General features: G+C 41.6%; 2 protein-coding genes across 4 annotated transcripts in view; both read left to right on the forward strand.

Annotated features, from left to right (window-relative positions):
- Positions 1 to 11,822, forward strand: part of dnpep (aspartyl aminopeptidase) — a 13,689-nt gene extending 1,867 nt beyond the window's left edge. For both annotated transcript variants that reach the window (XM_080877368.1, XM_080877369.1), the window contains exons 3-15: positions 561 to 649; positions 3,171 to 3,284; positions 3,653 to 3,778; positions 4,639 to 4,763; positions 5,044 to 5,128; positions 5,435 to 5,542; positions 7,852 to 7,929; positions 8,353 to 8,433; positions 8,722 to 8,882; positions 9,043 to 9,082; positions 9,190 to 9,291; positions 10,218 to 10,385; positions 11,624 to 11,822. In XM_080877368.1, the coding sequence (XP_080733494.1) occupies positions 561 to 649; positions 3,171 to 3,284; positions 3,653 to 3,778; positions 4,639 to 4,763; positions 5,044 to 5,128; positions 5,435 to 5,542; positions 7,852 to 7,929; positions 8,353 to 8,433; positions 8,722 to 8,882; positions 9,043 to 9,082; positions 9,190 to 9,291; positions 10,218 to 10,385; positions 11,624 to 11,674 (1,328 nt within the window). In that variant the 3' untranslated portion in view covers positions 11,675 to 11,822. The remainder of the gene's footprint in view (positions 1 to 560; positions 650 to 3,170; positions 3,285 to 3,652; positions 3,779 to 4,638; positions 4,764 to 5,043; positions 5,129 to 5,434; positions 5,543 to 7,851; positions 7,930 to 8,352; positions 8,434 to 8,721; positions 8,883 to 9,042; positions 9,083 to 9,189; positions 9,292 to 10,217; positions 10,386 to 11,623) is intronic.
- Positions 11,823 to 13,127: 1,305 nt separating this feature from the next.
- Positions 13,128 to 18,150, forward strand: part of ptprnb (protein tyrosine phosphatase receptor type Nb) — an 85,298-nt gene continuing 80,275 nt past the window's right edge. For both annotated transcript variants that reach the window (XM_080877353.1, XM_080877354.1), the window contains exon 1: positions 13,128 to 14,469. In XM_080877353.1, coding sequence (XP_080733479.1) covers positions 14,370 to 14,469 — 100 coding nt within the window. In that variant the 5' untranslated portion in view covers positions 13,128 to 14,369. The remainder of the gene's footprint in view (positions 14,470 to 18,150) is intronic.

Consider the following 18,150-nt stretch of genomic DNA (forward strand, 5'->3'; position numbering starts at 1 on the left):
AGAGATAAGATTGAGATGGAACAGATATTTCATCATGTCTACAGCCTTTGCCCTCTGAACTCTATCCCCAAGAACAAATAAAGAACCAAAGAATTTAAATAATTTTTCAGTTCCTTAACGGGAATGAAGTGCAAAAGGTAATAACGTTTTGCACTTTTTTTGGTTTATTTTGGTAATTTAATTATTGAATTGGTAGCATCTTTTAAATAGCTTTCGCACACTTGGTTGAGAAGAGATAGACATTTTAAAGTCATGTCTTTGCTCTGAAACTCATCTCTACCTCATTTTAGGCTTAACAAAATCTGAGTTTTCACTAGTTTGAAAAACAACTGAAAAGTAGAAAATGGCTCCCATTGATTTACTGAGGAGTAGTTAAATGTGACAGTGAGGTCTCTAAAACTCAGTCTCTGTTGTCTCAGTACTTTAATCAGCGTTGAAAAGTAATCATGACAAACAACGCCCAGAACTGACAGTAAGGCATGTAGTCAGACTGCATAGATCAGTTTGACTTTAACAAAACCAAATAAACTTCATGTTTCCTCCACTTTCTCGCCCTGCAGTGGTTGAAGAATGTCGCCGGCATCTGCTGGAGGCTGGGTTCATCGAGCTCAAGGAGACGGAGCAGTGGGACATCAAGCCAGCCAGCAAGGTGGGGTAAAAAGTAGTAGAACGGAAATCTAAATGGTTCGCACAAGATTGCACTCTCAACTGTACAGGGAGTGCAGAATTATTAGGCAAGTTGTATTTTTGAGGAATAATTTTATTATTGAACAACAACCATGTTCTCAATGAACCCAAAAAACTCATTAATATCAAAGCTGAATGTTTTTGGAAGTAGTTTTTAGTTTGTTTTTAGTTTTAGCTATTTTAGGGGGATATCTGTGTGTGCAGGTGACTATTACTGTGCATAATTATTAGGCAACTTAACAAAAAACAAATATATACCCATTTCAATTATTTATTTTTACCAGTGAAACCAATATAACATCTCCACATTCACAAATATACATTTCTGACATTCAAAAACAAAACAAAAACAAATCAGCGACCAATATAGCCACCTTTCTTTGCAAGGACACTCAAAAGCCTGCCATCCATGGATTCTGTCAGTGTTTTGATCTGTTCACCATCAACCTTGCGTGCAGCAGCAACCACAGCCTCCCAGACACTGTTCAGAGAGGTGTACTGTTTTCCCTCCTTGTAAATCTCACATTTGATGATGGACCACAGGTTCTCAATGGGGTTCAGATCAGGTGAACAAGGTGGCCATGTCATTAGTTTTTCTTCTTTTATACCCTTTCTTGCCAGCCACGCTGTGGAGTACTTGGACGCGTGTGATGGAGCATTGTCCTGCATGAAAATCATGTTTTTCTTGAAGGATGCAGACTTCTTCCTGTACCACTGCTTGAAGAAGGTGTCTTCCAGAAACTGGCAGTAGGACTGGGAGTTGAGCTTGACTCAATCCTCAACCCAAAAAGGCCCCACAAGCTCATCTTTGATGATACCAGCCCAAACCAGTACTCCACCTCCACCTTGCTGGCGTCTGAGTCGGACTGGAGCTCTCTGCCCTTTACCAATCCAGCCACGGGCCCATCCATCTGGCCCATCAAGACTCACTCTCATTTCATCAGTCCATAAAACCTTAGAAAAACCAGTCTTGAGATATTTCTTGGCCCAGTCTTGACGTTTCAGCTTGTGTGTCTTGTTCAGTGGTGGTCGTCTTTCAGCCTTTCTTACCTTGTCCATGTCTCTGAGTATTGCACACCTTGTGCTTTTGGGCACTCCAGTGATGTTGCAGCTTTGAAATATGGCCAAACTGGTGGCAAGTGGCATCTTAGCAGCTGCACGCTTGACTTTTCTCAGTTCATGGGCAGTTATTTTGCGCCTTGGTTTTTCCACACGCTTCTTGCGACCCTGTTGACTATTTTGAATGAAACGCTTGATTGTTCGATGATCACGCTTCAGAAGCTTTGCAATTTTGAGACTGCTGCATCCCTCTGCAAGATATCTCACTATTTTTGACTTTTCTGAGCCTGTCAAGTCCTTCTTTTGACCCATTTTGCCAAAGGAAAGGACATTGCCTAATAATTATGCACACCTGATATAGGGTGTTGATGTCATTAGACCACACCCCTTCTCATTACAGAGATGCACATCACCTAATATGCTTAATTGGTAGTAGGCTTTCGAGCCCATACAGCTTGGAGTAAGACAACATGCATGAAGAGGATGATGTGGACAAAATACTCATTTGCCTAATAATTCTGCACTCCCTGTATATGCTGAAATTTCAGAATTTGTATTTGTAAAATCTGACCATGTTCACTAACTATCCAAGGGCTTTTATTTTGGAAGTATCATGATAAATGTCTGTAAACGTCTAGGGGCTTTTGTTTTGAAAATCTGACATTCGATTTTGTTTTGGGAAAAAGAGACCCTTTAAAGTATCCTGGTAAATTTCTATAACAGTTAAGGGTCTTTTATTTTGAACATTAAATGTGTATTTTAACATCCTGAAGTCCTTTACCTTGTGTGTTATGTGTATGTCAGGTAGACTTTTAATACAAAGGAAAATTATCCTGGTGAATTTCTATAATTTTATTCATTTTCTGCAACAATCAAATGATTTAATTTTCAAAGTTTTGCATATGTCTGAATGTCCTCATAATTTCCCAAAAGTAACTGGGGACCTTTTATTTAGGAAAAAATGACCCTTTATGACATTCTGGTGAATTTCTATAACAGCTGAGGGTCTTTTGCTTTGAATATCTGACTTTCATTTCACATCCTGACAAGTTACTGTAACTAACGGAATTTTTTATTTTGAAAAAGAATAAGAACACATTATTTTGAAAATGTGTTTGAGATTTCTGTTAAGTTATAATAAAGTGGGGGTATTTAATTTATCTGCATATGGCTGAATTTCATGATGCTTCCTGTCATAATAGCTTCCTAACAGAAGCTTTTATTTTGAAAAATGTGCATCTGTAGGTTTCCTCCTATAGTGCAAAGACATGCGTGTTAGGTTAACTGCTGTTTAAATAGTTTTCCATTTGCTCTCTCCATTTGAATCTACCAATCACAAGCAGGTTGTTTCTGATTGGTGGACTTGCTTCAAGGGAGACCATAATGGGGATAAATTTGCCGTCTTTCCCGTCTTCTCTCTGCAGTACTTTGTGACCAGGAACTTCTCCAGCCTCATTGCCTTTGCGGTGGGTGGACGCTACCTGCCGGGAAACGGCTTCTCTATGATCGGCGCCCACACAGACAGCCCCTGCCTCAGGGTGAGACTCCGCCCACTCATTCACCTGTATCAGCTCTTTGCTTCCACTCTGGATGCAAAGCCAAACCATAGCGGGGAGGAGCTGAAACATGAGGAGAGTGAAGCTGAGCCGATGCCGAGAGTCATGAGGAATGGTTTTTATTTTACTATCAGCTTCTTCCTCTCATGTTTAGGAGGGTGGACGCCAAAGGAAATGCTGCGTCTGTCTGGAGAACCAACATGGTTTTGTTTTAGTCATTTTAAGGTCTTAGAATAATCTGAAAACTGAGGCAACCTCATCCAAATTCTTTGTACCAAAAGAAGGGAAGAAAAATCATGATTGTGTTTATTTTTTGATTGTGAGATTATTGATTGTGTTTGTGCTTCCAGGTGAAGCCGAGGTCTAAGAGGACCAAGCAGGGCTGCCTGCAGGTCGGCGTGGAGTGCTACGGCGGCGGAATCTGGAACACCTGGTTTGACCGTGATCTCACCATCGCAGGCCGCGTTATGGTCAAGGTAGTGTGATTGTTTTTATGTTTACTTCTGTGGCTTACTATTAAATCTGTGCTGTCTGGTTTTCTTTGGGGTTTGTTTTTTTTTATTTTTTTAAGCTGTACAGAATATAACTTACAGAAATGTTAAATTCATTGTAAGGCTCAATTGTAAGGTTTTGGTCTTAAATTTGATATAAATATGTAGCTATTTTTCTGTAAAATAAAATGTATGTAAATTTATGACCAAAAACATGAAGCCATTTTCTTTCTAATCAGGAAACTGGTTTGCTTTCTATGCGGAGCCTGACCATCAGCTTTGACCCATTCCTCTATAAAATGTCAAACTTCGGTGCTGCTTTTTTTGATGACATTTATCGAGCGCACCACTGAGGACGAGAGGCTAAATGTCTCGCCTACAGCTGTCAGCTCGAGCCAGACTGTGACACAACAGTAAACCCGTTTAAATGAGTAGTCGAATCGCTTTTTACAGCAAAACATCACAAAAACGCAGCTGCACGATTCAGAAAATTCAGACAGGCAATACCTTTTTCAAAGACCACTATCAGTCACCTTAACATTATTGAAGCAGCGTGGGATCATCTTCTGTTGAGTCCGTTGAGGGGAAAAAAAACAATATAACAATCAGTAGGAGCTTCGACAACAGTGACATATTCACAACTGTTTCTGATTACATGATCCATACTGTTGATTTCCTCTTAATGTGTGCATGCAGGAATCCCTGTTCAACTTTGGCCAGAAAATAATTAACAAATCAATGTAGAACCGTAAACTGGGATCCTGTTTTCCAAGCTAAATGTGGCCCACAGTTAGTTTATGTAATGTCCTTTTGATATGATGGAAACTCCATATTTTTTACTTCAGAGTGGCGGGAAGCTGGTGAATCGACTCGTTCACGTCTCCAGGCCTCTGCTCAGGATCCCTCACCTGGCCATCCACCTGCAGCGGGACATCAACGACTCCTTCGGGCCCAACAAGGAGAACCACCTGTCAGTTACTAAACGCAACACTTCTATGAAATGCACCACTTTTATTGAATTTGTTACAGTGGAAGCTCATATTAAACATGGACACAGGCACAAATAATAAAACCTAATCCCCGTGAACACTTTATTTCGGGCTTCTATTCTACCCTTGGATCTGCGTGATGTCATAGATAGGCAGGGAAGCCTGTGTGTCATTGCCTTTTCTTGTTCTATTTTTAGTCCATCATTGATGTGACTTTGAGATGAGCTTTGGTTTATAGTCGGTATGTTTCATCTGTCTCAGTGTGCCCATCATCGCCACTGCCGTCCAGGAGGAACTGGAGACAGGCTCGGCGTCCTCTGGAGACGCCTCCTCTGCTGCCAGCACGGTAACCCCAACCTACAGATCTGTAAAAAGCCCTGAATGGGATTACATTCATTCATCCAAAATTTGGGTAAAAAATTGGTATTAAAAGCTCTTTCAGATACCTTAAAATGCTGAGATACCTTGGCCTGCAGAAGCTGGGAAATGCCAAATATTTAGATCATTTTGAGGCCTGAGTAATCTCTGGAATAAGAAAAGATAATCTATCAGATTTGGTGTCTGAAAGCTAAAGATAAACCGCGTACTTTCAGCTGACATCACGAACATGAGTCTTAAAGATGCTGCGTTGTGCTTTGTGTCCCTTCCTCAGGCGGAGAAACACCACCCAGCGCTGGTGAAGGTGCTGTGCTCGGAGCTGGGAGTCGAGCCAGAAGCTCTGCTGGACTTTGAGCTGTGTCTGGCTGACACGCAGCCTGCGGTGAGTCCGCGAGTAAACCATTGACTTCCTGTCACTTTCAATGCAGTGATGATCCCAGGAAGTCGGCCGATGTCTTTAGTTTAATCAGTTTTATGACAGCTGGCACAGAATCCAAGACAAACACATGCAGAATTTGTTTGAATCAGGTCAGTAGATCCAAAATGATCATGTGTTTGACTGCCAAGAAGAACCAGCATGAAGAGAAATGTGGACGAACTGATAAATGAAGGCAGACTGAGGCTTGGGCACACTCAAGATTTAGCTTGAAAATGCCATCAATTGCATTAGTAGGCTTAAGTATCTGTCACAACAAAGGAAGGAGAGCGATGTCTGCACAGTTAGCTCAGGTTGACTCTGCAGGCATTTCAGAGAAACTTAAAGCGACTAAAACTCTAAAACATCTTATGTCAGGTTTCATTTCAGATGTGTGAATAAAACAAGTTGAGATGGAGCTTCTATGGCTCTGATTTTATTCCAGTAAGTTAGATTAATTTGAGTATAGTTTTTAGAGCACCGGTTCTCAGCAGTGTGCTTCATACTGTAAAGACCTACCGATAGAGAGAGAGAAGCTTATAAACGTAAGCCTAATTTTATAAGTAGAGATGGTGTCTGTCTCCTGAGTCCAAACTGGGAGCTTATTCCAGAGAAGAGGGGCCTAAAAGCTGAAGCCTCTGCCTCCCATTCTACTTTTAAATATCCAGGAACTACAAGTAAGCCTGCAGTCTGAGAGCGAAGTGCTCTGTTGATGTGATACAGTTTAGACAAGAAATGATGGGCTCTGATTATTCAGTACTGTGCAAAAGTCTTGAGTCACCCCTCATATCTTTATATTTTTGCTAAGAACGTATGAAATGCGCGCAGCAATTTATTGAAGCATGCAGAAATATGCCACTTCTTTTTTTCTTTTTCTTTTTTTTTGTCCTCCACTTGTACGGGTCCCTCAATTGTTTTTTTTAAGGACACGCTGCACACCATGCTGAGAGACACCAAGTTTTCAGCTAACCGCTCTTTGGGAATCACCTCGCTGGTGAAAAATACTATTTCATGTCTGTCAAACTGTGTTGTGTTTGGGATTTTTCATAGATTCAACTAAAGAAATGGTAACAAATTGTGTTTTTCTGCATGAAGATACAATTCAAAATTGGCTCTTTGCTAAGTTGATAATTGAGTAAGGTACCCTTTTCATGCTTGAATGATTCATAGGTCAGCGTTAAGGATTAACTAAAAATGGTAAGGTACAACGATTGGACTGAAAAAGCAACAGCTGTCCAAAGAAACACTTTGAAAGAGCTTCAGAAAGTTGGGAGAATTGTCGCTTACAAGCACTTTCAAAATTACAGCAAAGTCTGGAAGCAAAATGTAAAGAAATGATGGGGACTCGAGGCTTTTCAGAGTAGTGTGTGTGAGAAGAAGGATTTTAAATTCAGTTCTTTGATGTGTTTGGGATCAACCGGAGGCTTTTCAGAGAGCTTTTAGAACAGCTTCATAATGATAAGATGTTACAATGAAGTAATAAATGTACCAGTTATTTTTTTCAGCATCACTCTGAGACAGGATTTCTAATTTTAGTGATATTGATCAGATGAGAGAAAGCAGTCTTCCAGATTCAAACACACTATAAGGCATACAGGAGCTTCTCCTCACACTCTGTTTTTCACCTCGAGGACTCTGTGAGACTTCCAGCCTCGGTTTAAATGAAACTCCTCAACAGTTTTATGAAAGAGGGTCGAAAGGGCAGACTCTCATTCTGCTCACTTATTCCAGGCATGTTTGATAGGGACTACTTGCTGGAGTAAAATTTGTGCAGCGTTGGTGACTATATTTGAAACAGTGGAGATATGTCTGTGAAGGTTCTTAGTCATCCAGGTCATCGTAGTCAAAGGAGCTTGCATGAAAGGCGTCTGGACTTCTTTAAATTACTTGAAGACGTTTCACCTCTCATCCGAGAAGCTTCTTCAGTTCTAAGGAACTGAGAGGATCATCAGGGGGTCCTTTTGTCCCTCTGTGGGGGGGTCACTCCCACTAGGTTTATATCTGGGACTCTCCACCATTTGACCTTAGAACTGAAGAAGCTTCTCGGATGAGAGGTGAAACGTCTTCAAGTAATTTAAAGAAGTCCAGACGCCTTTCTTTGCAAGCTCCTTTGAAACAGTGGAGAGTTATGATGGTACTTACAGTCTCTTTGTACCAGTGTGAGTTATGTATATGAGATTGAACAGAGTTTAAAGTTTTTTTTAAATCTGACCGTTTATGTTCTGTAAGTCTAGTAACAAAACGTGAGTCGGCGCCTTCCTCTCTTGTCTCTGCAGGCTTTAGGAGGCGTGTACGAGGAGTTCATTTACTCTCCTCGTCTGGACAACCTGCACAGCTGCTACTGCGCCCTGCGGGTCAGTCGCTTTTCCACCTGCTGCAAGCACAATTTCACTTTTACTACCAGGCCAGAAAAAGAAAAAGGATTTATTTCTCTTCTTGTGTCTTTCATTTTGTTCCCACTGCTTGAAAAAAACCTTTATATGTATATTTTCAGTTTATTTATAGTTCTTCAACATTAAATGCAGCAAATGTGTTTTGTTCTGTTGTTTAGTTTAAAAATAATGGAAAGATTTACTTTAAAAGCTTTAACATTTGAATGCTCTGAATGAAAATGTAAATAACTGGCATTAAGCTGGGATTCAGTTAAATGAACTCGTGCTAATTTCTTCCTCACAAAGACTCTCCCAAATGTTTTTCACATATCTCACAAAGCAGACGGAGGTTTTTAATCACACCGAGCCACGTTTCTCAGTCCTCACTTCCTCTTTCTTGCTCAGGGGCTGATGGAGTCCTGCACAGCAGACTCTCTGGCTAAAGATCCCAACGTCCGTATGATCACTCTGTACGACAACGAGGAGGTGAGTCCACCAAGCTTTTAGAGAGGAGACTGGGCCAGTGTGGGGCAGCCAGGATACCAGAGAAGCAGGCAAACAGCAGCTTTAGTGTCTCATAATTAAACAGTAATAATAATAATAATTAAAAGCTCCTCTGCAGGTGATTCTGAGATGATGCGAAGCTGCTGTTTGCTCTGGATATCTCACGTGAAAAAACGTGAAAACAACCAGCAGAGCGATGAAGAATGATGTCATCGCCTGCAGGTGAAACTACCTGGGTGTATTTTTTACAGTGTGGCCTGTTTCCTGTAGGTGGGATCAGAGAGCGCTCAGGGCGCTCAGTCCAACCTGACAGAGCTCATTCTCAGCCGCCTCGCCTCCTCCCCCTCCAACCTCACCGCCTTCCAGCAGGCGGCGCCGCTCTCCTTCATGATCAGCGCTGACATGGCGCACGCCGTGCACCCCAACTACCAGTCAGTATCAGCATGAGATTACGTGCTCTCAGACATTTGCACTAAACGGTCATTCGAGAAAAAGAAGGCGTTTTAGATCATTAAGATCAGATAAAACCTGTAATCGCTGGTCTTCATTTGTATTCTAGTTTGATATGTTTTTAATTTTGTTTCCTCTCAGGGAGAAACATGAGGAGAACCACCGGCCGGCTTTTCACAAGGTGAGTCAATTTAATTGCTATTTAAAGTTTAGGAGACTCACCAGGTGGTTGATTTCCTGTGTGATTTTTTTTTTTTGTTTGTTTGTTTGTTTGTTTTTTTGTTTAAGGGCCCGGTAATCAAGTTCAACAGCAACCAGCGTTACGCAACTACGGCTGTCACCGCCTCCATTGTCAGAGAGGTGGCCAGCAAGGTCAACGTGCCGCTGCAGGTAAATTGAGAACTGAGTGATGGCATTTGTGTGATTGTAGAAGACTGTTTGCAGTAAAAGTTAAGAAACAGGAATTAAAACGGTGGCGTTTATGTCACTGTAATTCATGAAGAACTCAGCTTGTTTTCTGTGATACCAGTATTTGTGTAAAAGCACATTTCCAGATTTTTCCAGATGTTTACATGTTATGTCCTGGAATTAGTTGCAAAGATCCAGCTTCTCCAGTTCCATTACTGATACCAATGGATACTAGTGTTACGTTAATAAGCTGTATCCCTCACTGTGAGGAAGAGACTGTGGCAGCATCAGGTTCGATTTAAACAATAAAATAAAATGTGTCAAATGGATCGACCCAAGAATGTCATTTTATTGAAGTGGAATGTATTTGTAAAATAATCAGACAAAAGGACCACTGGGTAAAGGACCGAGTTTAAATGCAATCTGTTACTAGCAGCCTGTCACAAAAGCACATTATTTGTTCTCCTTTCTTTATTTGAATTTATGAAATACCAAAGTTAACACAGTTTGACGGACATAAAATAATATTTTTGTACCAACAAGGTGATTCCTAAAGAGCTATTAGCTGAAAACTTGACATATAAGGACACACTAAAAAAATCTGAGGAAACTGGAGAATTGGAGGACAAAAGAAGACTTGGCAGGAATAAAAAACTATCGATTACTTAAAGAAATGAGTAAGAGAGTTCAGACTGTGCTGAAGAATAAAGGTGGTCACACCAAATTTATTTACACTATTCTCATTTCAATTCATGAGCGTTATTAATGCACTTTGCTGTTTTATATAGTGTAACTCGTTTCACCTTTCCTTGCTCCTTGACCTGCAGTGCCTCTTAATACCCACTAGAGGCAGTTTTTATTTTTACTCTAACTTAATAGTCTGAGCGTTCCTGTTGGTCTTCTTGTAGGACGTGATGGTCCGTAACGACAGCCCCTGTGGAACCACCATCGGTCCCATCCTGGCGGCCCGTCTCGGCGTCCCCGTGGTGGACATCGGCTCCCCGCAGCTCTCCATGCACTCCATCAGGGAGATGTGTTGTACATCCAGTGTCCTGCAGAGCACCACCCTTTTCAAGGTAACAGATCAAATTGGGTGTGAATTATGTAGAGCTAATTAATAGACCAGCTGGTTTTACTTTTGAATTCACACACATAATAGCTTCATAAAGTTTGGATTTCCTGCAAGATCTGGCAGCTTCATCAGCAGTTTAATCCAAACATTTTCTGTTGCTTAGGTAAGATTTGTGTGTCTCCCCTAATTCATGACCTTGTAAATTTATGTTTTCTATAAAGGACGTGATTAATGAAGTATAAATACCAAAAGTGATGGTTACATGGTAAAACACAACTGACTTTAATTGTTCTTATCATTGTTTCAGTACTTTGTCGTAAGTCTGCAGCTACTTTTGAAAGTTGCTTAAATAAACTTTAACATACAGACACTGGCCTCAACTTCTCAGATGTAACACTTTAACTTTGTCTTACATCTTTTGGCTTTTTGGTTTCTGTTTAATGGAGACGTCTCTTGCCTTGCTCCTGCTTATCAAACAGATCCCTTTATCTTGTAAAGACAGAATTTTCCTCATCCTCAGCCACCTCTCATGTGGAGTTCCCCAAGGCTTAGTCCTTGGTCCCATTTTATGTTTTTATGTTTTTATATATATATATGCTTCCATGCTTTGGACTCATCATGTTTGGAGCCGCTGCCCATCCATCTCTGCTATCTCAATCGAAACAAAACACCACATCGCCCCCATCCTCGCTACACCGCACAAGCTACATATTTTATTAAATTGATTTAAACCTTTTTTTATTGATTATGCCATGTTTTATTTGCTGTTGTTTATTTGAGTTTGGAAAAGCGCTTTATGCTATTTTTTATCTTTCTGTCTGTTCAAACCAAGGCTCTCAATCTGGGGCCTGTTCAGTCATTTTTAAGCCTGTATAAGCCAATTATTGAACATTTTATAAACTTACATTTCTCTTTACATTGTTAATATTTTGAGAACCTCCATGGTGCTTTACTAATGTATGTCTACTTGTCAACTCCTAAGTTACTGAGATAAATAGTCATGAGCGCCTGAGCTGACAACGAAATATCCGTTTGTCACAGTTCTAGTCAGAATATGTCAGGTTTGAACTGTCCAGCTGTGGCATTAGAATCAAATTAAGTGATCTCATTGCTGGCATTTGACAGAGTTCTTTTAGGTTATATTTTTACCTGTTATTGTGCTTTTTCATCTACTTTAAAAAATCTTAGTGATATTAAACTTTGCTGTCACTTCCTGTTTTCTGCTTCTTCTCGCTTCTTCAGGGTTTCTTCGAGTTGTTTCCCACCGTGAGGAGCACGCTGGTCGTTGACTAGAGCTGGGACAGCCACAGCTGATCGGGAATAAAGGATTATACAGACATGTCATTCTCAGTGAACGACTGCATTATTTTAAAATCTTCTGCAAATCTGCAGTGCTTTATTTGTGATTTAAATGCCAAAAAAACATATCTTTTAAAATCACCTGACCCCCTCAGAATCAACACTTTCTTAAAGTATATAGTAACTTTGGTATATTTAATGAAACCAGGCAAAATTCAACCAGTATTTTAGTGTTTTGGATCTTTCATAGCTTCGAGTACACATGACGTTATCAGGGCTGAAAAGCACATTTAAATAGTTTTTTAAAAACTGCAGCCAAATCAGTTTGTGGCACTTTGAGTGGGTGTAAATCTGAAGAGTAAATCTTGTTTCTATTGATCTGTTTTCTGATGATTCGCTGGTGAAAACTTTCAAATGTGCACTTTGGGTCAACTTCTAAGGGACATTATCACCATGCGTGACAGGCGGCCTGTTAAAAAAAGTTTTAGGATATGAAAAGTCTCCTTTTTTCCTTACATTTGGATACCAGGCTTGTCTTCTAGTCGTGATTCCTTCTGCAGTTGAAATAACTTTTAACACTCTGAGCCACATTCATACATTGGTTTATTCTCTCCCCTTTAAGCACTTTTTCACCATCTCACACACTTACACTCCAGTACTGTGTGGGAGCAGTTTGAGATTCAGTGTCTTGCCCAAGAACACTTCGACATGCCAACAGAGACGCATGAAGTTCACATGTTGTGTATAATGATTTAGAAATATAATAATGCAACAAATTAACTTTCAGTGCATCGAGATCAGTGGTCCTCTCTTAGTGATATATGAACCAGATGTTCCCACCTGTACCTCAGACTCACCTGATCATGTTTACATGTTATTTATGTTTGTCACCAATTTAAATCAGATTGGAGCTTTCCAGGGATACTGGATTTTGGGTGTATATTTGGCTCTGTTGCAGTTCTGAGCAGAGCTTAAATGTGTATATGTTCTTGTGAAATTTGAACAGATCAAAAATGCTGGAAAAATAATGCCATGATGCACGTCGAAGGGCCTGTAACATTAAATATACTGAAGTTACTGTACTTTATATAAAATGAGCTGATTCTGAGGTGATCGAGTGGGTTGAATCCTTTTATAAAAATGTCTTTTCTTGTGTGTGGATGATTCTAGGTTTTAAATCTGATCTTGCTGTAATTGTGTTCGATTATATCGGACGAAAAAGCTGCACTACTTCAAGACCTCATGTCTTTCTTATGAAATGAAATTGTGTAGAAGAAACTTTGGAAAAAAATGTTTAAAATCCCTTCTGTCTCGCCCTGTTTTTATTATTTTCTTGTTGGTGGAGTCGGTAAACACGGAGTGGAGGTAAATGTGAACGTTTCATGCTGCAGGAGAGGCTGCAGTAATTGAATTTCACCTCCTCTGTTTTAATAAAATGCAGCGAGGAGCTGGATGTGCCGCTCTGCCAAGTGCCGGACAGTTTCTTGGCAGCATGAGGAGGACTTATGAGCCATATCAAGATGCAGCAAGAAGAAGGCACTCCTTAATCCTGCTTTTAGTCTCATGGGCTCTGTTAGAAAGTCAATTACAATCCTGTTGGGGAATTCATCAAAATAAATCACCTGAAATTACAAAAATTAGGTGAAAAACAAGCAAGAATGCTGAAATAAGTGAAATTAGAAAGAATTGTGGCTGCTGGTTAAAACATATTGAATAAGTTTGTTGTTTTTATTGTCATTTTGTTGAATATTACAATTTTCAAAGCTTTTTAAACTTATAATTTTAACAAGTTTGATCAAACGAATACATGCATGGTACACAGAGGAGGATATTTTCAGTGTTTATGCATTTATGTGTTTTTCTAACCCTTAAACATCTCAAGTGGTTCAGATGACTTTAAAACCGTTCACATATTTTTGCAAATGAGCCTTAAAAGCTCTGGATAGAAACTTTAGCCCTCGATTAAATGAATTTAAAACAATCACTTGTGATGTGATTGATAGTACAAAGAAAAGAGAAGTAGGGGTAACTTTGAAGGACGAGTGTGTGAATAGTGCTGTGAAGGTCAGGCAGGATCGTGGAAATCAAAAATGTGATGTGGAGTGGGCACCTTGCTAACCAAGCTTTCAAGCATTAGCTAATAACGTAGCACTGCACCTGCTTGTCCAAATATGGTCACTTATGGTGACATTAAAAAAGACAACAAAAGAACAGGGCTGAAAACATAATTAAAGCTTAAAAATTGAGTTCAAAACAGCCACGTTTGATGTCACGTGGCCACGTCCATCTTTTATATACAGGCTATGGCAAACACTTGCGTGTGTTTGAAAAACAGTGTCAGAGATGATGACGTTAGCCCCACTAAGTCATCCTGTATTTTTTTTATTATGCATCTAATTTGCACATTTTCTAAATATTACGGACACCTCTTGCAGTTTTACGTCTGCTGTTTCTACTTAAACTCTGGATTTAATGACGCTTTTAATGATGTTTCCTTTAGTTTTTGCAGTTTAGCGCCTCCTGTGGCTCGGATTATCCACCCATCCCTCCTCGCTCTCTCTTTCTCTCTGCGTCTCTGTCTCTCAGCCTCACTCTTCCTCTCCATCCCTCCTCCAGCAGCAGCTTCTCCTCTGACATGGAGAGCTGGTAGAAGCGCAGCGGCGGCGGCGGCTCTCCCCTCCTCGCTCCGATGGATGTTGGATGTACCATGCGGTCACCGCGGCTCTGGGCAGCTCTGTGCCTCCTCCTCCTCACCGCCTCTTGCCGGCTGTGCTCGGCCACCCGACACGGTAAGAGAGTGGACGTGGATCTGATGCGATGTGATGGAGACAGATGCACTTCCCTCTTAATAAAGTGGATCTGTCCACCCTGCGACGCGCGGTGCGTAAATCACGATTTCCCCGAAGAGGAGCTCCCCGCTGTTAGTGACCGCAGCACTGAGCCGCCTCGGTGCACTTTGTGCTCACGTTTCACTTTCTTTGCAAAATATTTTAAAGAGTGTAAAACCTATTTTCATCGGCGTTTACTCAAATTCACAGCGGGGTTTGTGAAAGTTGCTCGTTGTCTCTACTGGATGTTTTTCAAATACGGTTGAACATAATCTGGATTCAGCGAGTTTTGCTCGGCTTTGACACTCCTGCATAAAAAAGTGCAGAAAGTGAATAGAAATAACACATGAAGTGCCTGTTCTTGCATTTCCGTTTGTCCGCCTCTGAGGTGTTTACCTCGGTGCTAAATTGCGTGAGTGACGCAAAAGCTGTGACCAGGGGTCGGCTCGGATGTGTCTGAGCGCTCAGATGAATCATTTTGTTGATCACAAACAAACAGAGCCAAAACAGCAGCAGGAGAGGCAGAGAGAGAGGGAGGGGCGAGGGCTGGGTTGGTTTGTTTTGGTTCACAGTTAATTTGCCTTCACAAGGAGCCAACATGATGATGATGTAGAAACTGACAGGGAGTTATTTTCATGCAGGGGCCTCTGAGGTCACAGCAAGATCCATGAGAATCCAGAGGAGCTAAAAGCCGGATCAAAACACCCTTCATTGTCTTTATGTGGAAAATTGTTTTGGCAACGCCGAACATCTGACTTGTAAATGCAAAGTAGAGTGACTGCCACAGTGTGAAAAATAGCAACAGCAGGAGTTCACACAGTCTGCTAACAGAGCAGTTTAAAAAGAGCCAAATGGACAAGACGTTTGCTGCCTGTTTTATTAAGCTGAGCATGAATCTAATAAAGCAGCAGTTAGAAACATTCATATCCAGACTGCAGCACCTGCAGGTGCTTGGGCTGTTTGCACTGTGGTCTATAAAGATGTGCTTCATGAAGAAAATGTCTTTAAAAGCATTTAGGGACTTAAGATCAGACATTATGAAGTCAGTAATGTGCATAAACGTACAGGAAACCATCAAAGCGAGCCTGCAGATCCTATTTTTCTTTACTGCTTTCTGTTTAGCCAGAGTTTTACTGACTGAGCTTAAGGCAGGGATTATATTCAGTTTGTGGACATGGAAACAAACCTGTGTGGACATCACGAGTAAGTAGTCATTGTAGTAGGAGCAGCGATATGTGGCCTCAAAATTAAATAACATTTCAAGAAAATGTGTGATAATTACATATTTTCCATCCTTCTTTTCTAATGAGCTAATGAAGCAGATAAGATAAGATGAGATGAGATAGCCTTTATTAGTCCCAGAGTTCAGAAATTCACATTGTTACAGCAGCAGAGGGGACAAGCCAGGAATAAATAAATAAATAGATGATACACTTCCTAATTTGAAATATAAATCTATTGAAACAAGGCGCCAGCAGCATTATACCCACAGGCACAGCCTAATTAAATATAAGTGCAAAAGTAGCCCAGGTAGCATTTTTCCTGGAAAGTTTCAGTAAAAGTATAAAATAACTATTAAATTAAATATTGATGAAGTTTGTCGTGGATACCAGGGTTAGTATAGGTAAGTAAAACTGTTTGGTTGAGTAACATGTTCATGACACAGCAGTGTCTATCTGGGAATTAGCAAAAAAACCTAATGTTAGGTGGCGTGGTGCTAATGTGGTGAAAAACAGTGGAATAGCATTGGTATGTCACCGTGTTTGGACAGGAGCGTCTTCTATCAGTTACGGGAGGGTAACATCAACCGAGTATTTATTTATTATGTGCAATCCCTCCTAAAAAGCCGCAACACTGCCTTCAAGTCAGGGGACAGGGCTGCGTATAGGGCGGCCAGGGCAGACCTGAGTAGAGGCATCAGGAAAGCTAAGGCTGCCTATAGGAGGAGGATTGAAGATCACTTTGCTGACAACGACCCCAGAAAAATGTGGCAGGGGATCAATCACATTACCAACTACAGAAGCAATAACCAGGCAACATCTAGGACTGATGCCTCACTGGCTGAGGATCTAAACCGTTTCTTCGCCCGCTTTGAGACGACCAAGCCCTCAGCTGCCACACCACTTCCACCCGCCCCCAGCACTGGCACACTAACACTTAGGGAGCACCAAGTGAGGTGTGTTCTAAGGTCAGTGAATCCCAGGAAGGCGGCAGGTCCTGATGGAATACATGGAAAGGTTCTCAGAGCATGTGCTGACGAACTGACCGGAGTCTTCACTAAAATCTTCAACCTTTCCTTGTCATCAAACACCGTCCCGCCCTGCCTCAAAACCTCCACCATCATCCCCATCGCCAAGAAGACAGCTGTGGCCAGCCCAAATGACTACAGGCCTGTTGCACTTACGCCTGTAGTGATGAAGTGCTTTGAGAGACTGGTCTGTCAGCACATCAGGGCCGGTCTGCCTCCCACTCTGGACCCCCACCAATTTGCCTACAGGACAAATCGTTCCACCGAGGACGCCATCACCATAGCGCTCCACACTGCGCTGAGTCACCTGGAGCACCGAGGAAGCTATGTGAGAATGCTCTTTCTGGACTTCAGCTCAGCATTCAATCATATCATCCCGGAGATCCTGGTCCAGAAACTGTCTCACCTGGGACTCTCCACCCCCATCTGCCTCTGGATCAAGGACTTCCTGACAAATAGACCACAGTCTGTCAGACTCGGCCCCCACCGGTCCAGCACCATCACACTCAGCACCGGGTCTCCACAAGGATGTGTTTTGAGTCCCCTCCTGTTTACGCTCTACACATCCGACTGCTCCCCTACCCATCTCTCAAACACCATCATAAAGTTCGCGGATGACACCACAGTGGTTGGACTCATCTCAAGGGGGGATGAGTCGGACTACAGAGATGAGGTCAACAGACTGACTGAGTGGTGTTCAGTTAACAACCTCCAACTGAACACCACGAAAACTAAAGAACTTATCTTGGACTTCAGGAAGGGCAGAGCAGACCCGGCCCCACTTTACATTCACGGGAGCTGTGTGGAGAGGGTACACTCCATGAGGTTTCTGGGCGTGCAGATATCTGATGACCTCTCCTGGACTGCAAATACTACAGCGGTGGTTAAAAAGGCCCAGCAGCGTCTCCACTTTCTGAGAGTGCTCAGGAGGAACAACCTGGAGGAGAGGCTGCTGGTGACATTTTACAGAGCCACCATAGAGAGCATCCTAACGTACGGCATAACAACATGGTATGCAGGGTGCTCAGCTGCAGACAGGAAAGTACTGCAGAGGGTCATCAACACAGCCCAGAAGATCACTGGCTGCTCTCTGCCCAGCCTGGAGGTCACTGCAAACTCTCGGTACCTCAGCAGAGCTGGCAATATCATCAAGGACCACTCTCACCCCAGCAACCAACTGTTTGAACTATTACCGTCAGGCCGACGGTACAGGTCACATAAAACCAGGACAAACAGATTCAGGGATAGCTTCTTTCCCAGAGCTATCACCGTAGTAAATAAGCACAAAAACAATTGAACCTATTCCATACCGTCACTGTCATTATATTATGCTGCTATTCATACTGTCATTATATTAATGCTGCTATCCTGTATATATTGTACATACTATTGTT

Source organism: Rhamphochromis sp. 'chilingali' (genome assembly GCF_963969265.1).
Source record: "Rhamphochromis sp. 'chilingali' genome assembly, chromosome: 3".
NCBI classification, from domain to species: Eukaryota; Metazoa; Chordata; class Actinopteri; order Cichliformes; family Cichlidae; genus Rhamphochromis; species Rhamphochromis sp. 'chilingali'.